Here is a 27,864-nt window from a genome sequence, read left to right as displayed (position 1 = left end):
ACAGTAAGGCACAAAGATTTTAAAAGACCCAGGCAAAGTAACACACAATACCTTGAAACAGTTGAATCCAAAGTGGGTTTTCTTAACTTCAGTTCTTTGTAGACAGCAACTTGAGGCTTAGATGCTGAAGGCTTTTCACACTTGTTAGATCTTAGAATGCCTACCCTTGCACACAGCCTTCTCTCCTTTATCCGTATTTCCCCCTTTGAATGCAAATTCCCATTGTTTCACTATGTCTTTGGACTTTACTTCCCTAATAATAAGAATCTCTCAAAGTACCACTTTCACCAGTAATCCTTGTGAAAAATAAATACACTGTTTCTTAACTTCTCCTGCTAAGTATGCTATTTCATTCCCTCTTTTGAATTCAATCTAGTCTGGTTTGTTAAAAATACAAATGCTCCCTTTACACCCATGTTTACCTACTTAACATTTCAAACATAGATTAACTTCTGTTACATCAAAGCCTTCAGACCAGCTGCCTTTAATTCAATTAAGTCACACAAATGCACACACACACACAGCCATAGACCCATAGACACAGACCACGCTATTACTCTACTTTATAATAAATTCCAATAACATTATGAAAATTATTATATCTTCCTGACAGTTCACATTGTGGGAAAAAAACAATGTAATTGCTGATGCTTTGTCGAGAGTTTAACTTTGCCTAAAGGCCAAAAGAGAGTAACTGTATTAGCTTTATATAAAAAGTGACTGAATGAGAGTGTGGATGTGTTTTAGTATTTTTGTTTATGTTTTATTACACTTTGCAATGAAATGCAAGTAAAAATGGGGCATCATTTCTCCAAGGCGGGAAGTGTCATGAACACTTTAATCACAGAAAATGGTTCGTCTTCAAGGACTAAGGACATTCTGGAAGAATTGGTGTTTTAAAAGACACTGTCCCTTTAAGGGTTAATGCAGGACTCTGATTGATATCCCTGGAAAAAGCGGGGTCCTTTTACAAGAAAGGGTAATTAAGCAATTGAAAAAAAAGGCTGTAAACCTCTTGACCCTAGTGGATTGTGTACAAAGGGGGCCACATGCTTTTTATGGCTCTGAAAAAAAGCATGCCTGGAAGACAATGTGCTAAAAAAAAGCGAGTTTTGGTTTTGCTTTGAGAAGAGAAGGGCCAACTGCTTGAGAAGGAAGACAGCAGTTTTTTTGTAGTCCAGAGCCAGCCATAGCGAACAGTGGATATAAGCTGCTCCAGAGATGCTCTACATCCTGGAATAGATTACCCTCAAGTATTCCTCGAATCTGCCTGGAAAGCAGTGCCAGAGTAATTGATTGTTTTGCGGATCAGTGCTGAGAGACCAACCATATAACCTGGGTGCCATTCCAAGAATGCCACCATCTATCCTTTGCTTTTGAACCATTGACTTTTAATTTTGGCCAAATTCCTCCATTCCTATTTTTATTTTGTATGTGTGTGTGTGTGTGTATGTATGTGGCCTCGGGTATCTGGAAAGAGTAATTAGTATAATATTCCATACTGCATGTTAATAAGCTTTGCCTTGCTATTCGACAAGACTGGTTTTATAACAAAGAAGATTGTGGTTTATTGAAAGAAGTTTGGTTAAAGTCTCTTTTATTCTAAGTAACTGTAGTAAAGGTAAATCATTGGCCATTTCTGTTGAATGAATTGAACATTTAAACTAATGTTGTGGCCTGTGGGAGTAGTGGGGCTAGAGCGACTGCGCACTCCTCCCATCCCGGTCATAACACTGATGATTACTCAAGTTCTATAAAAGAAAATACAATTAGTATTTCAATGGTTTTAATTAGACTATCAAAAATAAAATATCTTACATCAGTTTTATTGAATTAAATTTATATTTCCTTCAAATTTTCAAAGTTATTGTAGCCTCTAACCACAGATCACTATTATTCTTCAGGTGAAAACTTGAAATTTTTAAAAATTTCAAAAATATTTAAAAAATATAAGGAACCCAATGAAATAAGTGCCAATAGATATTGTGCTCTATTCACCAGCTATCATGATAGGATTTGAATCCATGCCCCAGAGCCTTAGCTTGGGCTGCTGGATTACTAGTCCAGTGACATTACCACTGTGCCACTGTCTCACCACAATCAGCAGCTTTCTGGTTGAAAGTTGTTGGTTAAAATGATTGCGCTGATGTCAGAAGCTCATGTCAGGAACATTGAAAGGTGGAAATAATCCATTTAAGTTACAGTTCTGCTTGTCTTGCAGGATCAATTTTTGATTTTTGAATTGTCCAGCAGTTCACTCACCTTGTGTTGAAAGCACACTGCCCAGCAACAGGACCAACAGGAAGGTTCATACCTACCTGGACCTAAAGCATCGAACTTTCCCACTCTTTCTGATCCCCCATTAATAGAACATGGACCTCTCAACCCTCCCCACCAATTTCCCAGCCTCAGTTTATAGTACGAGAAGAAGTTTAGGGGTGACAATGAAGGTCGACAATCTAGATGACATTGTAGAGGAGGTAAGTTGTTACTCACAAGAAGGAGAAAATAATATTATGAAGATAAGATAAGAACGGTTATTTTTCCATTCTGACTGACCCTTTTCCAGTGATAAAGCTAATGACACATGGAATTATTTACCGCAAATGATAAACTCAGTGTATAAAAGAGAGAGTTGATGCCCACAACACACCAGCTGCAAGATGGCAAAGCTTCTACTTGGAACAGGTAGGCCTGTTTTACCATTTAATTACCTTTGATATTGTTATAAAACCATGTTTTATAATGAAAATGACTTTATTTATTGAGGGGCTGAACTCAGCACATAATTTTAACAAGGCTGAATGACAGCATTTTAAATAAATGCATAACAGTGCGGATGCTGGAAACCTGAAATAAAAACAGAAAATGCTTCAAAAACTCAGCAGGTCTGGCAACGTCCGTGTACTGCGAAACCGAGTTAACGTTTTGAGTCTCTACGACTCTTTTTCAGAGCTAAAGAGGAGTTGAAATGTGATGGATTTTATATTGTTTAAGAGGGGGTGGACAGGTGGAGCAAAATCAAAGGTCAGGGATAGATGGGAGCTAAGGAGAAATTGACAAAGATGTCATGGACACAGGACAAAGGGAGTGTAAAGGGTATTCTAAAAGTGACTTGAACAGCAGCTCCTAAGATGGCCGAACATTCACATAGCTGTACCCTACAAATTATAAGGCCACAGCAAAGAGCTGGGCTGTCTAGAAGTAGCGCATAAGAGGCAATTAACATAGATGAATGATCCCTCTCCTGAACCATTCACAACACATCCAGACTTGACCAGTCTATTCAGCTGGGTGTGGACCAAGCCATTAAATCAATTGCTTTGGACAATGGACCCTGACTGAGAATGGAGTTCCATCAGCCATATAATCTAATAACTTTTAAACAGTGGATTTGAAACCGGCTTAGCATGCCCATGTTTGGATAACTGGCCTGTTTGTAAGAGGAGATCATGTGATGAGCAAGCTAACCCTCTTTGTGTTTTAAGAAACTGCTTCTTTCCAGGCCAGTCAGAGTGAGACCAGAAAGACCCTCAGTTGGCACCCACTCTTTCTCTCCTGCAAGCTTGCACCCTGCCTGTTTTTTTGACCAGCCACACACTGCAGGCAGCTTCTTAAATATCAATGCAGCAGCTATTCCAGAAGAAAAGACAGAAACTGTCCATAAACATCTTTGAATCGTCTTGAGGCAGAATCCAGAAAGACCATTGAGCCCAGTGTGTCTGTACTTTCCAACGCAAGTGTCAGTGAGTGTTGGGGAAATACTGGGTGGGATCTTCCTGCCCCGTCAGTGCCAGTCATCACCCCAGGTGGGACGGAAAGCTGTTAAAATGCATTAGCTCACCAGATATTCCTGTCCCACTCCTGACAATGTGCCCCTGGTGTCGGGGCAGAACATCCCGCCCATTATTTCCTTTTCTTTGCATACATACAAGAAAACCTGTCTGTGTGTGCCTTTCATAGTCACAACACTTTAACAGTTAAACACTCAGTGAATTGGCAAGCAAATTCTTTAAAAATACCTGTTGTGGTTAACCAAGGGGTTAAAAGAGAGGGGAGCCATTCTACCACTGCTCACCCGACGTTAATAGGAATTAGAGGGGCTGTGTTTGTGATCAGACCTATAGGCAGTGAGGAATTGGAAGAGGGAAATCACATTGGTTCCTAGAAGTATTAAAAAACTTAGGCATAGGTTTACAATATTGGAAAACTTAATATATCCACATTCTAGGATAGTACCTTCACAGAACAGAATGAAGTAACTAGGGACACTTTCAAATCCTTATCCATTGAAGAGTTAGGGAGTTTAGCTCGACATTTAGAAGTAAGTTCCTGCCCAAAGCTAGGAAACTCAAAATCCTCAAACTTCTGGCCACCTTGATTTCAATTGAACCTGAAGAACAGGAGGAATGGAATCTGAAACGGACAGGCTAGCATTAGTAAAGATACAGCTGGAGCAGCGGAAGCTAGAGCTGGAATTTCAAGCAAAAAATAGGAAATAAAAAGACAGGAGAGAAAGGAAAAAGAGGAAAGATAATTCAAGGTAAAAAAGGAGAGGCAGGAAAGAAAAGAGAAGAGAGAATTCCAGGAAAGAGAGCGAGAAAGAGCCTTCCAGGGAAAAGGGTTTGAAAGGGAGTTAAAGGCACAAACAGATCAGAGGCTAAGGAACTGAGTAGGAAAAGGTTGGCTGTATGCAGTGGAGACATCAGCAGTAAGGCAAATGGCCATAACTCAGGACTGGCCGTTGGACCCCTAAAGTACTCAGACTTGGTACCAAGGTTTAATGAAGAGGATGTGGGAGTGCTTTTGTCTCATTCAGAAAATTTGCAATGAGGTTAGATTGGCCAGCAGAAATTTGAGCCCGAATACTGCAAAGCAGATTAACAAGGAAAACCCATGAAGTTTATTCCCTATTGTTTGACGAGAGTTCATCAAACTATGGGATGAGCAAAAGTGTCATCCTAAATGTGTATGAGCTGGTACTGGAGGTGTACCGCCAAAAATTCTGAATTTCCTAGCAGCAACTTGAGCAAACTTATATTGAGTTTGAACCGTTTAAGCAACTTGCTTTCAACCGATTGATACGGGTGCTTCAGAGAGATCCTACGTACAAAAACCTCAGAGATAAAAACCTCAGAGATGTGAACCTCCTTGAAGAATCCAAAAACTCACCCCCCCTTTCTGTAAAGACCCATGTTGAAGATCAAGGGTTTTCCAAAGCCAGACAACCAGCGATTATGGCTAACTGACAGCATGTCTGCAAATTATTTTCCCAACAGGAATCTTTCCCTAGTCACACCCAAAAACTGATTAAGGATAGAAGGTGGGAGAATGATAGGAGAATAAGCAGCCACAGGTGAGAATGTAAAAATGGAAGCTGAGGGACTCCTCCTCAGCCTGAAAAGGTGGGTGTGGAGAACAGGAGCGATGCCTGAAAGCCTGTGTTCTTCCATTGTAACAAAGCAGGTCACCTCCAAGCTGACTGCTGGAAACTAAAGAGAAAATCCGTATGTTTTCTCAGGGTACAACCTATTGGATTATCCACCTGCTGTTCCTCCACTAAATGCTCTTTAATAATAACATGCATCTGTATGTTTGTGTTGTGATGCAAAGTAGCATCAAAGTGCAATTGTGCAGTGAGCAACCGCATTTTTATGTTAATTCTCAGGTTTACCAAATTCTTTTTTTAACTAATGGTGAAGTTAATGAAAATAAATAGAGTTAGATTTCTTTGGGTGATAGCAGTATGACTGCAAGAAATCACTTTGCCTGGCATTTTTTGCAATAGCATTAACCTATTTAGGATTAACTGGTTAAATTAGCAAAGGAGTGCCATACAACCACATTGGTAATGGGTGGTTTGCCCCAGAAGATTTTCTTTGCAAAGGTGCAGTCAGAAAGTTGTTTGGCATTTCAATTTCTGTTCATTTGACTGAAATATTTCCATGAGTAATCAAATAGCATCAACTATTTCTACATGGATAATAGTGTTGCAACTTGCTATTTCTTTCTCAGACAGTTTTACATCAGTTACAGTGCTCGATATTTCAAGTTTATGGAAATCTTAACATCATTCCAATATTTCCAGGTGCATTTGTAAATTGATCTGTCTGTAGAATTTAATATAGCTACTTCCTTAAGCTATATCAATTGCATGACAACTTGAAAGAGGAATTTACAGCTTTTGTCATTTAAAATGTTTTCCATAAGTGCTTTCAGAACCACGGCTAAATGGAATGGTTGAAAAGTTAGTTTCTGATGTAAAATAATGATTTTGGGGATAGTTTTAATGAAATCTGCTGTTGTTGGGTAAGGTCATTCAGCAATGCAATTCAAAATCATTGAGCTGGTGGATCAATCATGTTATTTTAATTAGTCTGCAGCTAGATTGTAGCAACATGCAATAAATGCAAGGTCTTGCATTTGCATTCAGTACCTCTCTATAAAGGTCCAGCTCACATAAGAAGATCAAGTGTCCAATGTTGGTAAATCACTGCATCCCATCAACCTCAAAATGTAAACTAAAACAAGAATAGGTCACATTTATATATCACCTTCAATGTAGAAAGCTACTTTATTTCTGTAGAGCCAGGAGGAGCAGGAGTGTTGCCCCTCACATCACAGACTTGTTGATGCACCCTGTTCCCTCCCCCATTGTCCAAAATGTACTTCTCCTGCAGGGTGAGCTAGCTGTGGAGGCAGGACTGATGCTGACTGCTCATCCAAAGATTAGTTAAGGCCCAAGGCCCAATTCTGGGATGAAGCAGTTTAAGTTCCATCCCATTGGGGTTGGGGAGGGCAATGGTGTTGAGGATGCTTTTAGCTGAAGATGGGCTGAGGTAGGAGAGAAGCTGGAGAATGTGGAAATAGGCTGCTTTTGTGATTGAGAGAATATGGGATTGAACACTCAACTGGGGACTGAATAGGACATGAGTTGGCCAGCAATCTGGTTCAGTCTGGGACATAAACAGGAAGGAGTTGGTGATAAAGTTGGAGATGGGGGATGTAGATGATGAATTCAGTCTTCCTTCGAATAGCTCGAAAACATGTGGTTTATCTGAAATTGTTTGTTGGGCAAAAAAATCTGACAGTACAGAGGCAGAAGAGCGGAGGTAGAGCCAGGTGTTATTAATGCACTTGCAGGTCCTGAGCCCATGTCTGTCGATGACCTCACTAAAGGGCAGCAAATGGGTGAGGAAAAGAGTCTGACCTAGCATCGATTCTTAAGGGTTCCTTTTCATTCATATAATAGCATTGTTGTGAACCCTTGAACTTTTAAGCATATTTTGATCATAATTTTAAAACGTATCTTATATTCTTCATTCCAGCGGTGGTCTTGTTTGCGTGCCTGGAACTGGGTGAGTCTTTGTGCTTTTCAAGCATTTTTAATTTTACGTAATGAGTAGAAGCTCTGTCCTGATTTTCTTTTTTCCTCACTCTCAGGCTCTGCCTTCAGACTGGTTTGTTACTTTACAAGCTGGGCTCAGTACAGACCAGGAGCTGGGAAGTACAAGCTAGATGATTTGGACCCTTGCTTGTGCACACATCTGATCTACGCTTTTGCAGGAATGAAGGACAATCAAATCACTAACTTGGACGCGAATGACCTAACTCTCTACCACAAATTCAACAGCATTAAAAACAAGTATAATTATACAATAAATATTGAGAACGTGCCTGAGTGCTAAGTATAGCTTGAGGTCCTTATTATATTCTGTTCTACATTAAAAAATTATGCCCAATTGTATGTAAATATAATGCGACTGACCCAGTCAGACAGCTGATATATGGGTGAACTTGGGTTATGTTGATTTGTGTCCCATTGGCAGAGGTGAGTCAATGCCCAATGGGTCTGACAATGCCTGTCGCAATCATGATATCATCATGTTGTACCATAAAACCAAAAAGCACTTTATATTCATTCAACATTGCAAAAACCCTTGAGCTGGTAGATAAAACTGAGAAGTAATTTTAATTAGTGTGCAGTTAGTTGACTTGCCACATGTACTAAATGCTGCTCTTGCATCTGAATCTCGGAATGCACAGATGTACATGTGCCATGAGTGTCATGCAATGCAGAGTGTACCTGCATGTAGAATAGAATCCAATCATAGAATGGTTACAGCGCAGAATGTACTGGGCTTTGGGAGAGAGCTGGAGTTTGCACTCTGTTCTGCAACACGTTAGTGAGATGGAATTTGCATTTTAATTATTCCAGCGAAAAAGCATTGATCAATGCGTGTTAAGTATTTTCACAAATTTGACGCGACTCCCTGTTATTGTAGCTCAATGATTAGAGCTTTGGTCCCCCTTGTTTCTAAACTCCCCCTTTGCCATTTGTGCTTTCCTGCCTTAGACGACAACCAGGTGACTTGCCACAGGGCTCTGCTGCTGCTGATCACTGCAATTTTCATGTTGCCAACAAAATTTATAGAGGTGGGAGTGACAGCCTTTGTAATTAAGGCAACATTTGACTGACTGTGACATCAAGGAGCCCTTGAGAATTAAAAACATTCAATGGCATCACCATCACTGCACCCTAACCCCACTTTCAACAACTTGTGGGTTACCATTGCCTAGAAATTGAAGTGGACCGGCCAGATAAGCACTGTGGATATAAGAGCGTGTCCAAGCCTGGGGATTCTGAGGTGAGCAATTCATCTCCTGCTTTGGTCATCAAGTCCTGCATTGGGACTTGAACCCAAAGCTTCTGGTTCAGAGGCCGGGACAAAACTGGCCCACATGACCTCCTACTGCCAGCTACTCAAGCACAATTAGGGTTGCGCGACAAAGGCTGGCCTTACCGGGGATGCCTATAATCCTACTTCAACCTTCCTCCTCTTTCCTGTGGCACATCATGTTGCGAAATGTTTGTCCTGCGCTGAGGTATTTCTGTTCAATTAAAATTTAGCACCAAAAGGAGAAAGCAGTAGAAAGATTAGGACAATAATGATTTTCACCGGTTACTTGTAGTGGAAATAAATGCATTTGCTTATGTTCCTTATTCTAAAAGCACAATCTGTTCAATTTTACAACAGAAACGAAAACCTTAAGACACTCCTGTCCATCGGAGGCTGGAATTTTGGAACTCAGAAGTAAGATGAAAACATTTATTTTAGTATTGGGTGAAAAGTGATGATTTTCCAATTGCTAATAATGTAAAAGAAGCTGGTGTCAAAGAGATAGATTTGGAAAAGATAATCATGTAGCTTTAGATAAATATACTAATTATCTGATAATGAGCATACTGTGACTATGTTCAGCTGCCTGTAAGATATAATCCAAAGAATATTAATAAGATGATATCTGCAAGAAACAAATGCATCATTTTTGCATGGACTTAATTTAAGATAATGCACTCAGTGAAGATTGATTCAACTGATTATCAAGTGCAGCAACAATGCAGCACCATATCATAATTATATTTTTGTAAATTATTATTGGTTTCCTGGTATATTTTGAAATTGTAAAAAATACGAAGCTCTTAAAGGTTCAAGTGGTAAGTACTGAAACTAAAATATACCTGTTCTGACTTGTTTTATATTCTACTCTCCTCTAGATTCTCCGCTATGGTTTCCACATCAGAAAATCGCCAAATTTTCATAAATTCTGTGATTAAGTTCCTGCGTGGTTATGGGTTTGATGGTTTGGATATTGACTGGGAATATCCTGGGACACAAGACAAACATCTCTTCACTATGCTGGCACAGGTAGGACCAAATGTGTTTAACAGGATGTTTAGTCCACTATCTAAAATAAAGCATCCTTCAAACCTTATTGTGATTGTAAATTTCCTCTCAAGGTCCTCACCAAGGACAAGGGACATAGGAACAAGCGGAACAAGCGTAGGCCATTGAGCTCTTCCAGCATGTTTCACCATTCAGTGATATCATGGCTGAGCTGCAACCTAAGCAACTATATATGTGTACTTTGAGAGTCAGTTTTAAAGGATGGAATTTCACAGAATTTGTGAAACATGAAAATGGAATGTTCAAATGTGAAACATGTGAATTTACGCAGCAAAATAATTTAATAAAATCCTCACTAATCACTGTACTGGCTACTGTGCAATAGCAGTTATCGATTTAGGCTCCATTTAAATCCGGTCCTACCTCTGACTATTCCCTTAGATTAGATAAATTATTGTCTGACTCTTGGGCATGGATACATTTTATGAAGCTGGAAAATTCTCTAGTCCATGTTTGAAACCCTCCATTTGGCGAGGTTCTGTTGTTAAGAGAAATCTTATTCATTTTCAACTTCTAGGAAATGGTGGCAGCCTTTGAAGCTGAGGCGAAAGGCACTGGAAAATCAAGAATGTTGCTCTCAGCTGCAGTTCCTGCTGGAATGGCTATCATTGAGATGGGCTATGAGGTTCCTCAGCTTGGACAGTAAGTATCCATGTTAGTCACACAGTACAGAGTGCAGGGGAGATGAAGAGAGAGAGAGGCTGAATTTGCCAACTTGAGTCAGAGCTCGACTTCTGACATGGTAATGCTGAGAAAACTGTACAAATGCTTCTTTCTTTCTTTTAATGAGTAGTAAAATATGAAAAGCAGGTCAGTAATAGAAAAATAAATTTGAATTATGCATCTCCTTTCAAAGCTTCAAGGCATCTCAAAGGTATTCACTGTCAAGAGTATTTAGGAGTACTGTAGACACTGTTGTAATGCTTGGAAATGCAGCAACCGACAAACTCACAGCAACACCCCAGAAACAACAATGAGATGATGACCAGCTATTCTGACATTTTTCTTGTGGTTATGATTGAGAGATAAATGTCATTCAAGAAACAAGGAGAACATGTTACTCTTTTCTTTACTAAAAAAGACATTTCTAAGTTATATAAGAAATGTCCATGCATTTAGATTCCCTCTCCTCTATCTGTTATGTAGTCTATTATGCTTTGACTTTGTTTTCTCATTTCGATCCCTGAATGTAAAGGCCCTTCTCATCAATCGGGTTTGATGTAAAAGTTATATGTTACAGATTCTGCTGCATTGTGCTCTGGGCAGACCATACTTACTATATCCATTTCTGGTCACTGCAGCATTTTGGAGACATTCAAGCAATGGGGACAGTGTAATAGAGAGTCACATGGTTGAACCTGAGTGTCAATGGTTCCACCCAGTGATCCATAATGATTCCATTTGGCTTCGACAATGGGCGTATTAGCCCATTTAGGTGCCTAAATAAGTTTCTTGTCTGTTTCAGATGAGCACTGGCCGCTTCCTAGCTTGCTTGAAAATCGAGTTGGACAGGTGTCCGGCTGTCAGTGGCCAGTACATTTCATTACTCTTCATTTTTCAGCATAAAGAGGGTGATAGGATTTTAAAAAATGCCTCAAACATTTTAATATACTATAGAAACACACGGAGGTCTTAGTGGTGGCTCAGTGGTAGCAGTCTTGGCTCTGAGCCACAACTCAATTTGAGTGTCTCAGCTGACACACCAATTCCATGCTCAGGGGGTGCTGCACTGACGTCTTTCAGATGTGATGTTAAACTGAATCCCAGTCTGATCTCCTAAATAGATGTAAAAGTTTCCATGGAATTATTCAAGGAAGAGTTCTCCCTGTGTTCTGGCTAACATTTATTCCTCAGCCTAATTTGTCATTTATCTCAATGTGACAGTGAGTGCGCGTTGAAAGTAATTCATCATCTGTGAACTGCTTTGGGATATCCTGAGGCTGCAAAAGGTCCTGTATAAATGTAAGGCCCTTGCTTATTTTCCGTAGTTTTAATTATCAGAGCTAATTTATTTCATGAGTTACATGATTACCATTTATTTTAGTAGACAAGATATAAGTGTAACTCAGGTCTCTTTTCATGCAGATACTTGGACTTTTTCAATGTGATGACATATGATTACCATGGATCCGGGAGTATTGTTACTGGAGAAAATAGCCCTCTTTTTCCTCTCCCAAATAACAACCGCTATACCAACATTCACTTTAATGTGGTAAGTGTTCATGAAAATAATATCCAATCCTATTTATTATTTCCAATGGGTAACTGTCTTCAACCAGATGGTTTTCAAAGCCCTTCTAACACATACTTTCATGCTTTTTTACTTCTGTAGAACTTTACAATGAATTACTGGAGAATTCAGGGAGCTCCTTCAGAGAAACTGAACATTGGATTCGCTACATATGGCCATACCTTCAAACTGACCTCATCCGACACTGGGATTGGAGCCCCATCAGGAGGTCCTGGACCACCTGGGCCGTACACCAGAGCTACTGGAACCTTGGCCTATTATGAGGTGTTGATGCCGATGCAATTTCTTTATTCTAAAACATCTTATATTAATACTATTATAATACTAACCAACCAAGTACTGAATTCTACCCGATAAAAAGCTCAGTCTATGCTGTGAGAACATCTGCATTAGCTCAACCATATGAACCTCCTCAGGCAGATTAGGTAGCATGTTGCAATGTATTTTAAAAGCATGTGCATCCCTTGTGCATTTCAAGGGATGAAAGCCCAATTTAAGGCAAGCAATGCATTCTGACATCCTTACCAAAGACATCTCCATCTGATCATCTATCCCATGTATGAAGATCCTGCTGCCTCTGCCAGCATCACAACACATGGCCTGGCTCAGCTTAGGCACCAAAGGAACAGGAGCTGAAACATGTGTCATCATACTCTGATGGACAGAGACATAATGACACACCCTCCATCATCGGAAGGTGTTTGACCATCTTTCTCTGGCCATTGTTGTTAGTTTTGGAAAATACACACGGAGGTAAAGTGGAGGATATAACCTTTTACATTCCCAACCTCCCTCCCTACACGAAATTCCAGGGATTTTTGTACAAAGATTACAGTCAATCCTTCGCAGTTTGTGTGCCAACCTATGCCTTATTTCCACATTGTTGGAAGGGTAAGGAAACTGATGTTGATGCTATTACTTAAATCGTTCTCTTTATCATGTGTGTGAGTAAACTCCAGATGCTTCTTTGGCTCCTTCAGTGCCTCAGATTGGAAACATGCAGTGTGAGGGATCATTGATTATCTTTTAGTAAAGGGTAATATTAGCCAGCATTTGCTGTTTATGATTAAAAATACTTTTTCAACAGCAAAAAGAATATTGCCCCTAGTTTAAGGATTGTAATTGAGAGAAAATGATGGCTGAATAAATCAGTAAAGAAAAGTTAAGTGAAAATGGTCGTCAGTCTACATTGCAAATCACTGATCATTTGTGACCGCTGATGATTTGAATGCCATTGTCTCACTCTCCTCACAGATCTGCACAATGTTGAAAACTGGCACTTCCGAATGGGATGCTCCACAGATGGTTCCATATGGTTATAAAGGAGATGTATGGGTTGGATATGACAATGAGAGAAGCTTTGCAGACAAGGTATCTTTGATAAACTGATGTCCTACATTTTTTATTTGGTGGTTTTGCAATATTTATTGTGATATACAGCTAGTTTGTCACAATCAGCGTGAGGATCATGATGTTTTATCGATTAATTGAATAGCTGGAACATTACGCCATTACACATACGATTGTTGGAGAACACCTTATGAATGAGATATCTTGTTTGATGTAATTTAACTAGCATTTTTATTTATAATTGAGTCTTTTATGTAAGTGTTAAGAGAAGTTCATATTTCTGTCAACTCACCTCTTTGTAGCAGATAGCAGTGCATTCTAGACCTTAACCGCTCACTTTCAATCTGTGACCTCTCGATCTTGATCCTTTCACAAGTGGGAATAGTTTCTCCACATCTCCTCTGTCCAGACGTGTCATGATTTTGAATACCTCAATCAAATCTCTTTTCAGCATTCTTTTCTCAGAGGTAAACATCCTAATTTCTCCAATCTATCTTCATAATTTAAGTTTCTCTTCCCTGGAATCATTCTCATGAATTTTTTCTGCCCTCTCATCTTCACGTCCTTCCTAAAGTGCGGTGCCCAGGACTGGACATAACACTCCAGCTAATGCTGAACTAGTGACTTATACAAATTCAACATAACCTCCTTGCCCTTGTAGTCTATGCCCCTATTAATAAAGTCCAGTAGACTGTACACTTTAGTCCGCACTCTCAACCTGTGTTGCCACATTCAATGTCTTATGCACGTATATACTAATGTCCCTCTGCCCCTGTATCTTTATTAAAGTTGTACCCTTAATTTTATACTTTCTCTCCTTGTTCTTCCTATCAAAATAAATTGCTCCACATTTGTCTGCACTGAACTTTATCTGCCACCTGTCTGACCATTCCACCAACTTGCCTATATCCTTTTGAAGTCCAGCTCTAATCTTCACACAGTTCACAATGCTGTCAAGTTTTGTATCACCTGTAAACTTTGAAATTGTGCCCTGTACACCAAGGTCTAGGTCATTAATATATATCAGGCAAAGCAAGGGTCCCAACACTGACTCCTGGGAAGCATCAGTTATATTTGGGTAAAAATAGTTTTTTAAATTCATTCACGGGATGTGGGCTTCACTGGCTGGGCCAGCAATTATCGCCCATCCCTAGTTGCCCTTGAGAAGGTGGTGGTGAGCTGCCTTCTTGAACCACTGCAGTCCATGTGGTGTAGTTACATCCACAGTGCTGTTAGTGAAGGATTTCCAGGAATTTGATCCAGCAACAGTGAAGGAACAGCAATATATTGCCAAGTCAGGATGGTGGGTGGCTTAGAGGGGAACTTCCAGGTGGTGTTTGCAAACAAGGATTTGTGAATTAAAATGATGAACAATGTCTTTCAGGCTGAGTGGTTAACAAAGAACAACTTTGGAGGTGCTATGGTGTGGACTCTTGCTATGGATGATTTCTCTGGTGCTTTCTGCAAACAAGGGCCTTATCCTCTTATTGGTGCACTGCACACGAAACTTGGAATTTCTACAGGTAAATGTCAAGATTATTTAGACTTTGACTGGTTATTTGTTGTTACCAGAAAGTCAGCATGGAGAACTGCTAATAACTAATATAACTTAGCAATTATTTGGAGTACCTAAAGGTATTTCTATTTCAGCATTGTTGGAGCCACATAAATCTGACTACTGGAATATTGCTAAGTGTCTACAAGCTTAAAATTCATAAAACAGGATGAACCATACAGTAAAATACTGAAACATTTAAATATGTTACTGCGGCCCAGGTTGCAGGGGTGAACTGATTACTCTCTTTATCCCACTTTTGAGTTGGTTGTAACAGAGTTTGAATTTAAAAAGGAGGTACAGTTGCCAATTTATATATATTTGACCGTGTATAGCTTGGTGTAAGAAATAAGCCAGCCAGGTTCCTTAAGTTAACAAGTAAAGAGTTAGTGTTATTGGTTAAACTCACTCAGGTGAAGATGTAAAAGCTATGAACAACAGGTTTAAAATGAACAAATATGTCCAAATCCAGCTCACACTGTAGTATTAGGTTTGTAAGGTTTAATGTGTGGGACTCTATAAACAACACTGCCCATAATGATGATGCAAGAGATCCAGAGTCGAGAGTGAGAATGTTTCTAGCTTCAGCAGACTAATATCTCGATTTGTATAACTGTATATAGTTCAGTTAAATCTAATAAACCAGCTATTGTTTAGACATAGAAATGTCTCAGCAATCATTCCTCAGCCAGTCCAACCAACATACAATACACACAATCCATCACTCCCCATCCCCCACCCAACGAGCATACAAAAAGGAAGTCAGACTCTGCAGGATATCAGATATTGAAAACTTGGCCAAGTAACAAGTAGAGTCTGAGAGAAAAAAAAATCACAGGGTGACCAGATGCTTCTTTGCAGCTGAAGGGTCCTGGTCCACAGTAGCCACTGGTTCTAGGTGTTTTTCACAGAATCACAAAATCACACAGTGCAGAAGAGGCCCTTCAGCCCATTGAGTCTGCACTGACACATGAGAAACACCTGACCTACCTACCTCATGCCATTTACCAACACTTGGCCCACAGCCTTGAATGTTATGACGTGCCAAGTGCTCATCCATGTACTTTTTAAAGGATGTGAGGCTACCCGCCTCCACCACCCTCCCAGGCAGCGCATTCCAGACCGTCACTACCATCTGGGTAAAAAAGGTTTTCCTCACATCCCCCCTAAACCTCCTGCCCCTCACCTTGAACTTGTGTCCCCTCGTGACTGACCCTTCAACTAAGGGGAACAGCTGCTCCCTATCCACCCTGTCCATGCCCTTCATAATCTTGTACACCTCGATCAGGTCGCCTCTTAATCTTCTCTGCTCCAATGAAAACAACCCAAGTCTATCCAACCTCTCTTCATAAATTAAATGTTTCATCCCAGGCAACATCCTGGTGAATCTCCTCTGCACCCTCTCCAGTGCAATCACATCCTTCCTATAATGTGGTGACCAGAACTGCACACAGTACTCCAGCTGTGGCCTCACCAAGGTTCTATACAACTCCAATATGACCTCACTACTTTTGTAATCTATGCCTTGATTGATAAAGGCAAGTGTCCCATATGCCTGTTTCACCACCCCACTAACATGCCCCTCCGCCTGGAGACAGTGGTTTTGATTTGGAATTCTCCTTTTGGAACTTTTGGTTTGCAGCAATAAGGTCTTCTGGTGAGTTTTTCAAATCACAAGCAGGTCAGCTTTGATGAGAGAGGTAACAAAAGAAAGACAGATGGGGTAAGGCTGTTGCCTCTGAGGCAGTCTCACTTTGAATCTTCAAAATTCAGTATCTTTTCAGCCAAGAGCTGGATTATGTGACCTCTCTCTGAGATCTCCAGGTCTCCATAAAAAGCAACTTGTGTCCTTCTCAAATGAAACACAATAGTTGCTGTAAGCCAGTGTCCTTTGCTTAGAAAAAAATGCCCTTTTCAAAAAAGGTTAATTCACATGAATGTCCACCCGATGACATTATAAATTAATTTCCAGATGATGACATAATAAATTAATATATATCCAGTTGATGGCATTATAAATTAATATTTTATATAACACATCACAACATTAACAGGCTAACTCATGATTTTGCACAGGTTGTTTCATCCAATATGCATTAATAGTTAAATAAATTGAAGATGTGCAGTGTATTATTGTGTCATTTAAAAGGATAATGGAAAGTGATACAAATGTATCAATTTTTTATCAGATGGAGTTCAATAACATTTTGTTTACCTTGACTTAAAATAAAACTACAATTAAATCGCTCTTCAAAATTTGCACACCCACAAATAGACTCCAGACAGAATTGGCTATGTCACAAGATTTGCTCAGTAGCCCTTATTGAACTGAATTTCCAATCAGCTCGCTCCTGACCCCGTAAGGAATTGAGTTCTAGCTAAAGATTTTCAATGCAGCAACAGCCCTTGCCTTTACAATGTTTACCATTGTTTGCTACTAATTTTGAAGCAAGCAATGAATTAATTAATTTCATTCCCTTCTAGGTTGCGTTCCATCTAAAACAACACTGCCGCCAGCTGTTCCTCCTACTCATGCCTCTAGTGGTGGTGGCAGCAGTGGCGGAAGTGGTTTCTGCGCCGGCAAAGCTAATGGTATCTATGCTGATCCAAAGGACAAGAGCAAATTTTATCAATGTGTTGATGGAGTGACCTACCAGAAGCCTTGTCCTGCTGGATTAGTCTTTAATTCTTCCTGTGCCTGTTGCAACTGGCCGCATTGAGAAAGCAGAAGGTAGGCTTGCTTATTAACCTAAGTTACAGTTTAAAGCAGGCTTTCTGTGAAAACAATAATGTTGAGGTGGAGTAAAATATCATTGTAGCTTTTATTAGAAGTCCTGAAATGGTGCATCAGGAGTTCAAAGTAGATGGGTAAAATTTAATAAACCACATCGCTGGGTATACAATTCCAACCAATTCTCACAATGTGCATGTCAAATGAATGTAGGTTCATTTTCCTAGTTTTGGTTGGGTTGAAATGGACGGCGTTCTCTCACATTGGTGTTATTTTTATTAGTTCATGGGGTGTGGTGTGGCTGCCATGCCCAGCTTTTATTGCCCATCCATTACCCATCATGAGCCACCTTCTTCAACCCTTGCATTCCCACAGCAGTCCCCTGGCATCATAGAGATCTGCAATGATATTTTCACAACACAAGGTTACTGAGTTTTATTTCAGCCTAAGCTGCTTTTACATAAATGTTCCAGAAACTGGTTGTGGAATTGGGGAAGTCTTTGCGAGTGCTCCTGGTCAGTTCTGTTGGGTGAAGATGTGTTGTTGGGGAAGACAAAAGGCGAGGAAACAAGAAAATGATTACAATTCAAAAGAGGCCCAATATATCAGTTGTTTATTTTTATGTTGCTGATGTGATATTGAAATATTATTGTTGAATAAGAGAACACTAAAATAGTCTTTATTTTTCCAGCCTGCCATAAATCTTCGTTGGGCACCAGTGAAGCTGTAACTGGTCTTCAGTTTAATTACTGAGATGACACTACCTTGTGGATAAAGACCATTCCTGTACCACATCTAATTTGTCTCAACTGAAGATATAAATTGCAGTTTAAACAGCAAAATAAAATGGTGGATTCATTAAGAAAACAGTTTACTTATTTTTTTAAATTAATGAAATACACCAATTTCAGTTGAAAGGAATTCACCTGCATGAATTTATTTCCAACATAACAGTTTAAGGCAGAAACAGACGTTTGAAACTTTGACACAAACTCAAAAGCACAGCACCCTGATATCTACAGGCATTCCAGCACTTCACAGGGAAAGCATTTTTGGGTTCAACACAGGAAGGAAAATGGAAGTAAATGAGTTTTGGTATCCTGCATTCTACTGACATTTGTTTTCACAAGAAAAAATGAAACTAATCATTTATATAGTGGATTAATTAAATCTTTGTAAGATAGATATGGGGTGGGGGTGAAATTTTAATTGGCAGTACATTTCCAACGCAAAAACACCGTTTTCAGTTAGATTCCAACCTGCCTGAGGGGACTTTTTTTGTTTATAAAAATTTTTTGAATGTGAGTGTCATTTGCAAGGCTACTACTTGTTGGCCATCCCTAATTGCCTTTGAGAAGGCAGTGGTGAGTAGCCTTCTTGAACCGCTGCAGTCCATGTTGTGGAGGTACAACCACAGGACTGTTAAGGAAGGAGTTCCAGGATTTTCACCCTGTGATGGCGATGGGAAAGTGATTTAGTTCTAAGTCAGCATGCTGTGTGACTTGGAGAGGAACCTGCAGATGGTGGTGGCCCGATCCGTCTGTTGCCCTTGCCCTTCTAGCTGGTAGAGGTCATGGGCTTGGAAGATGCTGTGCAAGGAGGCCTGATGAGTTCTTGTGGTACATCTTGTAGATGGTACATGTGGCTGCCACTGTGCACCGATGGTGGATGGAGTGAATATTTAAGTGGGTGAATGGAGCACTGATCAAATGAGCTGTTTTGTCCTGGAACATGTGGAGTTTCTTGAGTGTTATAGAGCTTCAATGTTATATTGATGCTGCTTCCTCTTGTGTGGGTGGGATATAGGCCCAACTTTCAGAGTATTGACCTGTGCATTTATCCCTGAATGTTTCTGTGCGAGCGCAACTAAATATGGGACAAAGCAAATTAAATATCCAAAACAACATAGCTGAAAATTTCCAATCCAAACATTTGACTTATCTTTCAATATATTTTGTCAGAAAAAACATTACAGAGAGAACAAAAGAATCCAGGGAAAAGATGACAGTTTTAATAAATCAAGCAGTGTCATTGTTTACTGTGTCTAGGGGCTGATTCTAAAATCACACACTTATCATGCTTAGATGCTTTGTTGACACCATTGTACCTTTTCCCATTGAGAAATAGTCAAACTATTTTCATTTGTGTGATTCTCTGCTAACTTATTAATGAATCATAAAACCAGCTTGCTCATAAACACGTAATTTATCACAGCAATTGACTTAATAACATTAAAATGCAGTTGTGGTTACTTAAGACACAATCTTACATTATCACACTGAAATGTGGTAAAAAACAATGACAAACCAGTACATTAGCAAATTCATTTTCATTTTGCATGCTTTAATTGTTTATTTATGCTTTGAGGCTGTATGTTGCAAGCAAATGTATTTATTACCATTACATTAAGTAAGGCCAATTCCAACAACTACACTTTTCATCAAAGATCAAACTTTCAGCACAAATCATGTGGTGGTAATATTTACTAAGATCAGCTGGGTCAGCATAGGACCCATCAGCCTTGTCTCGGCAACATTCGTGGAGTATAGAAATAATAAAGTGTTAGTGAGAATTATGGGTGGAATTTTCCGGTCCCACTAGCAGTGGGAATCGTAGTGGGTGAGGGCAGAAGATCTGGTGGGGTGCGAAAGGTTGAAAGGATAAGGGGAGTGGGCAGGGTCCGGGTGGGCAAGGGAATGGTGACAGGTGTGGACTCAGAGGGGAGGGAAGGCATGTGCAGAGTTATATTTATGGGTCCAGTGTGATGGGAGGATTTCAAGGGCTGCAGAGTGAAGACTGAAGGTGACTTTGGGCGTGGCGGGGTCGATGGTGATGGGAGGAAGTTGGTGGGTGACTGTGGGAGGGTTAAAGGTCCTGGAGCAGGTGCAACAAGTGATATGTACTGTCTTCCCACAAAGGCAGCTCAGTAGCAAGGCAATATCCTCAATGTACAAATGCAAAAAAATAAGCTGGGAGGAGGGTCTTCTTGGGTGGGTGGAGCTCAAGGTCAGCCCATCTGGCAATTAAAGGAACACCCTAATAAGAGTGGGAGATATGGCTATGATTGCTGTGGTCATTTGAAATCCTAACAGAATGGTGAAGTCCACAAAGCAGCAAGCCTGGCCCAGAAAATTCTCCATGTATTGAGATTGCAGCAAGGTGTTGGGCTGCCGCTCGTTCTGATCCATTAGCCCTCGGCTGTGGTCAGAGTGAGGGATGAAGGGAGAGAGGGAGGCGGATGCCCACAAGGAGCACGCTGGGTGAATGGCTGCCAACTTGCAACTGGTCATGGTCATGCACAACAAAGATTCGTGCTTAGCCTTTCTATTACGGCAAGGCAAAGATTTCTCTAATGGTCTTAAGGCAAGTGGAGGCAAGTGGAATAGCGTGAGAGGGAGGCTTCAAACACATGGCTCTCATCGCCCGTGTCAAATAGCGATGGCTCCATGTGCAGTAACGCATTAAGGGGCGGGACACCCATCCTTGGTCCTCATGGATGTCCTTCACCTGAAGGGTGTGAAGTGTATGTGAACATTGCAGCAACTAGCAGCAAGAATGAATCCAGGAAACTTCCAAACAGTGCAAGTTGACATATACCGACAAGTGCCCAAACATACATATGATTATATACCCATACACCCACCAGTGTGCATTTAGGACTGCTTAATCTTTCTAACCCCACAGCTACATCTAGGTGCATCCCTGATATCTGCAGCACAGGTGGAGGCAGTCTGCTGACTACTATGCCCTCCTGTCTGTGATGACTTTGGCAGGCATTGCCTGGAGGTCCGAGGCCTTTTTTGGGTCTCTTGCTAAGGGGCAGGTGCACCCTTCTTGGCCTGAGCAGCTGGAGTTGATCGGGTCATGGGCAGAGGGGATTGGGAATGTCTGGACATGCTTGGAATGTCCTGGGTGGATGCCCCTGTTATGTCCGGCTGGTGCTCCTCCTCCTATTGGATGCCCAAGGGGCACTCCCTTACTCCTTGAGGAGAAGGAGCACTTAGAGTAAGATCGAGGTGCCACGTCCCCCCTCTCACCTAGCCACTGCTGGAACGCAGCCATGACTACAGCGATTGAATGCAGGCCTGAGCACATTTACGGCAGAAACTGTGCATTCTGCTGGACGTGGGTCTCTATGGCATCCGCGATCCTCCCCATGAAGACTTCGATGTGCTCACATGCCAAAGGCACAGCATTAGAGAGAACACGCACAGACTTCTCCATCTCTCGTGCCGCTCTGTTGAGGTTCTCTTGCACCTCTAAATGATGTTCCCATTCTTCTCACTGTATCCAGCATTTTCTCTATGGCCGACTTCAAAGGCTCGTCATCGGACTTGGGTTTAGCAGGTGCCTGGTATCTAGCTATTCTCCGAGTGCCAGAGACCTTGGCTGCTCCAGAGACCTCCTGGCTCCGCCTCTGCCTGCTGTGGGTCTGTGTCTGTGAAGTGACCACCAGAGTGTGACCCGGAGCCTACACTAGATCTATGACCCAGTGAGGTGTGTGTTTCTGGGCTGGTGGAGGGTGCAGGCGAATGTTGCGATTGCTCTTTGGGTGAGAACTCGTCTTCCTTCATGGGCACCTGGGGGCATGGGCTTTATTCCCTCTTCTTCATTGAACCTGAAATGGAGAAAAGAGAATAAGCGGCTGGCTGGACTGGCACAAACATTGCATGTATCAATCACCTTGAATTTTCAAAGGTCTCACAATAATGCACGCTTGCTCACTGGATTGTTGGGTGAGGCCGACCTCGCCCTTGGCACAGGCACGGTTTCTATCCTCCCCTCCCAGCTCTGTAGCTTGCTGCGCGAATGCAGTGAGGGTTGCGGCTCTTACATCCCACCACCTCTCTGCTCTCTCTCCCTCCCGGTGTGGGCTGTCTTCTCCTGCATAAAGACACATGGATGGATGGTGAGCAAGTTTGATGAAAGACCGGGTCACAGGCTACTTATTCTGTGGTGACTAACTGACCCCCTGACTCCCTGAAGTCTGACCACCATGTGCAAGGCACAAGTCAGGGGTGTGATGGAGTGCATGAGTGCAGCTGTAGAAAGATCTTACAAACTAGACAGCATGTAGGGTGAAACAGCCTGCTTGACTGGTACCCCTTTCACCACCTCCAACATTCAGCCTCTCCACCAAATGACAGCAGTGAGTACCATGCACAAGGCAAATTGCAGCAACCCATCAAAGCTCCTTTGATATCACTTACCGAACCCGTGGGTGCTACCAGCTAAATGGGCAATGGCAGCAGGCGCATAGGGACGGCAGCACCTGCAAATTGTCATCCACTCCACACCCCATGGCTGTGGCTTCACTGTGGCTGAGTCAAAATCCTGCTGTTGCCTCCCTAACAGCACAGCACATGGGCAGCAGCAGATCACAAAGGCAGCACCCCAGCACCATCTCAAGGCACTTAGTTATGGGCATAAAAAATACTGGCCTTGACAGTGACACCCACATCCCATGACAGAATCACAAAATGAGTGGTGATATGAGTTTGAAATGAGTAGAAGGTTCACTTACCTGAACGGAGCGGATTAGACCATTGGCCTGTTTCCTGCACTGCCAGGTAGTGCTCCTATGGACCACACGGCTGCTGCCACCCTGGCAAACTCCTCCCAGGCTGCCATGGTCAGTTGGGAGGGCCTCCTGCTGCCATCCTTTGGAAAGGAGGGGTCCCGCCTCTCCTCGATGGCTTGGAGGAGTGTCTCCAGGGAGGCAATGCTGAAACGTGGTGCCAGATGTTACTGCCTTCTGCTGCACATCTTTCAGCCAGTGTCCTGGCACCGCTAGTGAAGGGCTGACCGCGTACCTTTTAAATATGGTGCCCGGACGTAACAGTGGGGTGGCCGACTTTCTGCCCTCTCTGCCACAAGACTCGATATAAACCACGTGGCTGCACAATGAATGAGCTGAACATCGTGCGATTCAGCGTGCTTACCCACCATGTTCTGCAGCGGAAGTCCCTCTGGCATCTTTTCCAGCAACGGGACTTGGTCCCGGAGCGGACAATTCAGCCCAATGATTGCGGTTGGTGATGTTATATCTGCTGATGGCTCAAATTCTGCAAAACAAAATACAACTAGTATTTTAATGATTTGGATTAGACTATCAAAAATAAAATATCCAACATCAACTTTATTGAATTAAATTTATATTACCCTCATAAATTTGCAAAGTTCTTGCAGCATCAGAAACCCAGATCACTTTGTTATACTTCAGGTGAAAGTGCAAAATTGAAAAAATCAGCTATTTCAATAAAGGAATCCATTGGAATAAGCGCCGATAGATATCATGTCCTACTGAAATAGGGGCTTCACTCTCATTTGCATTAAATGGTAGAGCTACTCACCCCAATCAGGAATTTCAATGCAGCTCTAACCAATGCTGTGTGGCTCCGATGCCAGATCTGCTTCCAATCAATATTTTCTTAACGGAAAGTGTATAAAATACATGTTAATCCAAAAATGACCTTACTTTGGACAGGCAGATACTTAAGGGAAAGAGGGTACAAAGTGATCGTGAGACAACTGAAAATCACAAGGTCAGCAACCAGAGGGTGGCAAGTTAAGGTGATTGTTTGTCATGAGGAAACATTTTTGTGTACAGTGAGTTGTTGTGATCTGGAATGCACTGTCTGAAAAGGTGGCAGTGCAGCTCATTGGAAACATTCAAAAGAGATAAATATCTAAAGGAAAAACATTTAAAGGGCTTGGGGAAATGTGGGGGTACGTGATTAGTTGGATAACTTTACCAAAGAGCTAGGGAGAGGTGTCATCGGTGATAAGCAGGTCTGTGCTGACAATCCTTGTTATCACATGATCTGAGCCTAACTGGCAAACTGTTGGATATCTCCCTAACATAAGAAATAGTAGAAGGATTTTTATGTCTTGGCCAACTGAACTCTATCTTCCTATGTTCTCCTTAATTGCTGCTTGCAATCAATATTGGGGAGAGATTGATGTAAGAATAAATGGTGATGGTTTATTGAGACATAGGGCAGAGTACCACATCATACGTGCTCACTTAGAAACCTCCTAAGCTAGACTTACAGTTCCCAGTTGCCCATGCTGTACAGTGATTCGTCAATGCTGTCACATGATCAGTACACTTGCATTCTCTTAAAGGGACAGGGTACCTCACTTTACCACGTCCCTCCCCTTTACTTAAAAGTGCAGTTAACAAGCTGAAAAAACTAACTATTTACAGGTCAAGTCACTCAGGAGGCCTTCTTTCACACAGGTTGAGCAACACGGCCCAACAACCTTGGCTGGTGTTTCTGAGACCTCCTTTTCAGGGGCAATTGCTCACTATACCCCTCAGTGGATGATTTCACCATCTTCCAGGAGTAGTCACATTCACTCCTGCTGCCCCTCCCCTCCAAGCTGAAACAGATGAAGGGCAACAAGCACAAAGCAATACAACGATGAGCTACATGATGTGTGAGGAGAAAGAGGAAAAGGAAAAAATAAATCTTTTTGTATTTCTTTCTGAGGACTGTCAATGATTTCTCTTTTTCTCCCTGCGTGTGTCCTTTCCTTGGCAGCACTGACCGGTATCTCTGTCTTCTCTCTAATTTCGCTGTTGGCGGGACTAGACTCAGGCGCGAGCTGAACGTGAATGAGCTCAGTAGTTGGGATTTCTGACAGCTCTTCTGAGATTTCAAGGTCTCCTACCTTTGAAACATCAGGGCTTTTACGCAGCTGCTGCTTCAGCTCTCCCAATTCTTTCCTATTCTCATCAATAGTTTCCTGGGGAATCGCATATTGTTGCCCCTTCTCAGCTAATCCATTCCTTAACTTGGCCAGGGACAGGCTTAACTCTTCCGTTTCTTCTTCATATCTTTTTTGTGGCACAAATTGGGAGCTGATTGAATTTTGTAGCACATGAAAGTTCTTTAATAGATTTTCCATTTCCTTTTAAAGGATGGTAACTCCAGCTTGAACTCTGACCCGGTGTAACACCTCTACGGGCTTCACCCGTTGGGTCTTTACATACTCATTTTTTCTTGCAGCAACATTTCTGATTTTCAATTGGGAACTTAGCGGGCCCTCAAGATTTATCCCTCCCAGCCAGTTCCTCCCAAGGAGACTCGGTCCCCTGCCTGACATTACAAATAGGTGTAATTTTGCAGACTGTTCCTCATACTGCACCTTGACTTGACATACCCCTTTCACATTTATTTCTTTGGTCGTGTATGTCCTCAGCTTTGAGTTCGAAACTTCTAACTTCAAAGGATGGGTTCCTTTACCCAGATATCTAAATGTATGTTCTGCAATGGCGGACATCTCCTGTATCAGCTTCCATCTTAATGGGTTGTCCGTTAATTGTAATGACGACTTGGATTCTCTCAGTTCTACCCACTTTGAGGTTATATAATGAACGGATATCTGATTCTATTTCTTCTGGCCCTTCCATGAGGCATATTTCACGATTTTTCCTTCTGCCTTTATAGTGTTGTTTTAGCCTTTCTCTGCAGTGCTGCCTTATATGTCCATAGCGGTGGCAGAAAAAGCACTCGACTTGTTTGAGTTGTCATTCACTCACCTGGAGGCCTGGATGTATTTCTCTCATTCATTTGGTGGGTTTTCACTGCGGTACCATTGTTTTTCAATGGTCTGGAGCTAGAGAGTGTTTCCTGCCTTTCCGTGGAGTCCGAAGTTTTCGTGCCTTTTGTTGCCGGATTGTCCCACTCGACCAGATGGACGGCGCTATTTTGTGTAACTTTTAGAACTTTGGAATTTCTAACTGTACCCTCCAACGTGGTAGCTAATTCTAATGCCTTATTGAAGTCTTGGCTAGGTTTGGCTAGCAAACGCCTTTGGATTGTATCATCTCCAATCCCGCATATCAGCCGATCTCTCAACAAGTCACTAATGGACGTTCCGAATTTGCAACACTCAGTTAATGCCTTTAAAACAGCCAGATAGTCAGCTGTTGTCTCCTCTGGAAACCTGTTCCTTGAATTGAACTTGAAGCACTGCGTAGTAACTGAGAGGTTTGGCCTCAGGTGGCTCTGTACAATTTTTATTAACTCATCAAAAGTCTTTGAGTCTGGGGCGCTAGGTGACGTAAGGCTGCGGATCAGCCTGTATGTTTTGTTCCTGCATGCGAACAAAAGAATTGTCCTCTTCTTCTCCTCCTCCACGATGTCGTTAGCGGTAAAAAAGAATGCTAGCCATTCGACATACAGAGACCAGCCATCTGAAATGGGGTCGAATGGATCGACACGCCCGAACTGCGGCATCATGAATGACTGCAGGGGGACTGCACTTCCCAATAGGCTTTCCAGGTAATGGCGAATGTAGGTGTTTGGCTTACTGTGGAGTCACCCACTCTCTGGGGTCTCATAATTTTCTGCCCATAGCCATTTTTCATGTATTTACCCTTATAAATGTATTGCTGCTTTAAGCGCAGTCACCATTTAAAAAAAATTCTGTCTCTTCAGCTGTCGGCTTTTCTGTGCTGGGTTTTGCATTCTTTTTGATTTTTGGCGGGATCCCTGTGATCGCGATTCAACAGGGTTCTTAAAAATTTTAAACTGCAGCTCTGCTTTCTGCTCCAATTGCCGGCTGTCGCCTATTTTACTTGAAAGTACAGATGCTCTTTCTAGTGCTTGGCTCACCCATCTTGAAATTTATTTTCTTTTGTTCTGTATTCTCATCACCACTTTTATGTCTTGGGTAAATGAGTTTGTTGGACAATTGAACTCTAACCACTCGCCTTCCTATGTTCCCCTCAATTGCTGCTTGCAATCAATAATGGGGAGAGACTAATGTAAGAATAAACAGTGATGGTTTATTGAGACATAGGGCAGAGCACCAGATCATACGTGCTCACTCCGAAACCTCCAGAACTAGACTTACAGTTACCAGTTGCCCATGCTGTTCTGTGATTTGTCAGTGCTGCCACATGATCAGTACACTTTCATTTTCTTAAAGGGACAGGGTACCTCACTTTACCAATGAAATAGATTCCCTGGAGCTTGTTCAGCATCCTTCATTTTATTCTTCTACCATTTTCTTGGTATGCACAGTTTACCTTATCTTTAGCTTTACATATTGTTCTGTACATCTTGATGGGAATACTGATAATAGGAATATACGAACAAGGAGAAGGAGTAGGCCATTTGGCATCTTGAGCCTGCTCCACCATTTAATAGGATCATGGCTGATCTAATAGTAACCTCGAATCTGCATCCCGCCTACCTCTGACAACCTGTCACCC

General features: G+C 41.7%; 1 protein-coding gene across 1 annotated transcript; it reads left to right on the top strand.

Moving 5' to 3' along the window:
• The first annotated feature begins 2,663 nt into the window (after positions 1–2,663).
• On the top strand, positions 2,664–17,625 carry LOC144684065 (acidic mammalian chitinase-like). Its single transcript, XM_078547780.1, has 11 exons — positions 2,664–2,688; positions 7,329–7,358; positions 7,444–7,645; positions 9,039–9,095; positions 9,560–9,710; positions 10,267–10,391; positions 11,835–11,961; positions 12,082–12,264; positions 13,255–13,371; positions 14,735–14,873; positions 17,390–17,625. The coding sequence occupies exons 1-11, from the start codon at positions 2,664–2,666 to the stop codon at positions 17,623–17,625; spliced, it is 1,392 nt and encodes a 463-aa protein (XP_078403906.1).
• Positions 17,626–27,864: the final 10,239 nt, after the last annotated feature.

Source organism: Cetorhinus maximus, chromosome 8 (genome assembly GCF_964194155.1).
Source record: "Cetorhinus maximus chromosome 8, sCetMax3.hap1.1, whole genome shotgun sequence".
Lineage (NCBI taxonomy): Eukaryota > Metazoa > Chordata > Chondrichthyes > Lamniformes > Cetorhinidae > Cetorhinus > Cetorhinus maximus.
This window is presented reverse-complemented; position numbering and strand designations above follow the sequence as displayed.

Coding starts and splice junctions, on each gene's coding strand:
- LOC144684065 (XM_078547780.1), top strand. CDS start 2,664: ATGGCAAAGCTTCTACTTGGAACAG. Junction 12,265..13,254: donor GAACCTTGGCCTATTATGAG/GTGTTGATGCCG, acceptor CTCTCCTCACAG/ATCTGCACAATGTTGAAAAC. Junction 14,874..17,389: donor GAAACTTGGAATTTCTACAG/GTAAATGTCAAG, acceptor ATTCCCTTCTAG/GTTGCGTTCCATCTAAAACA.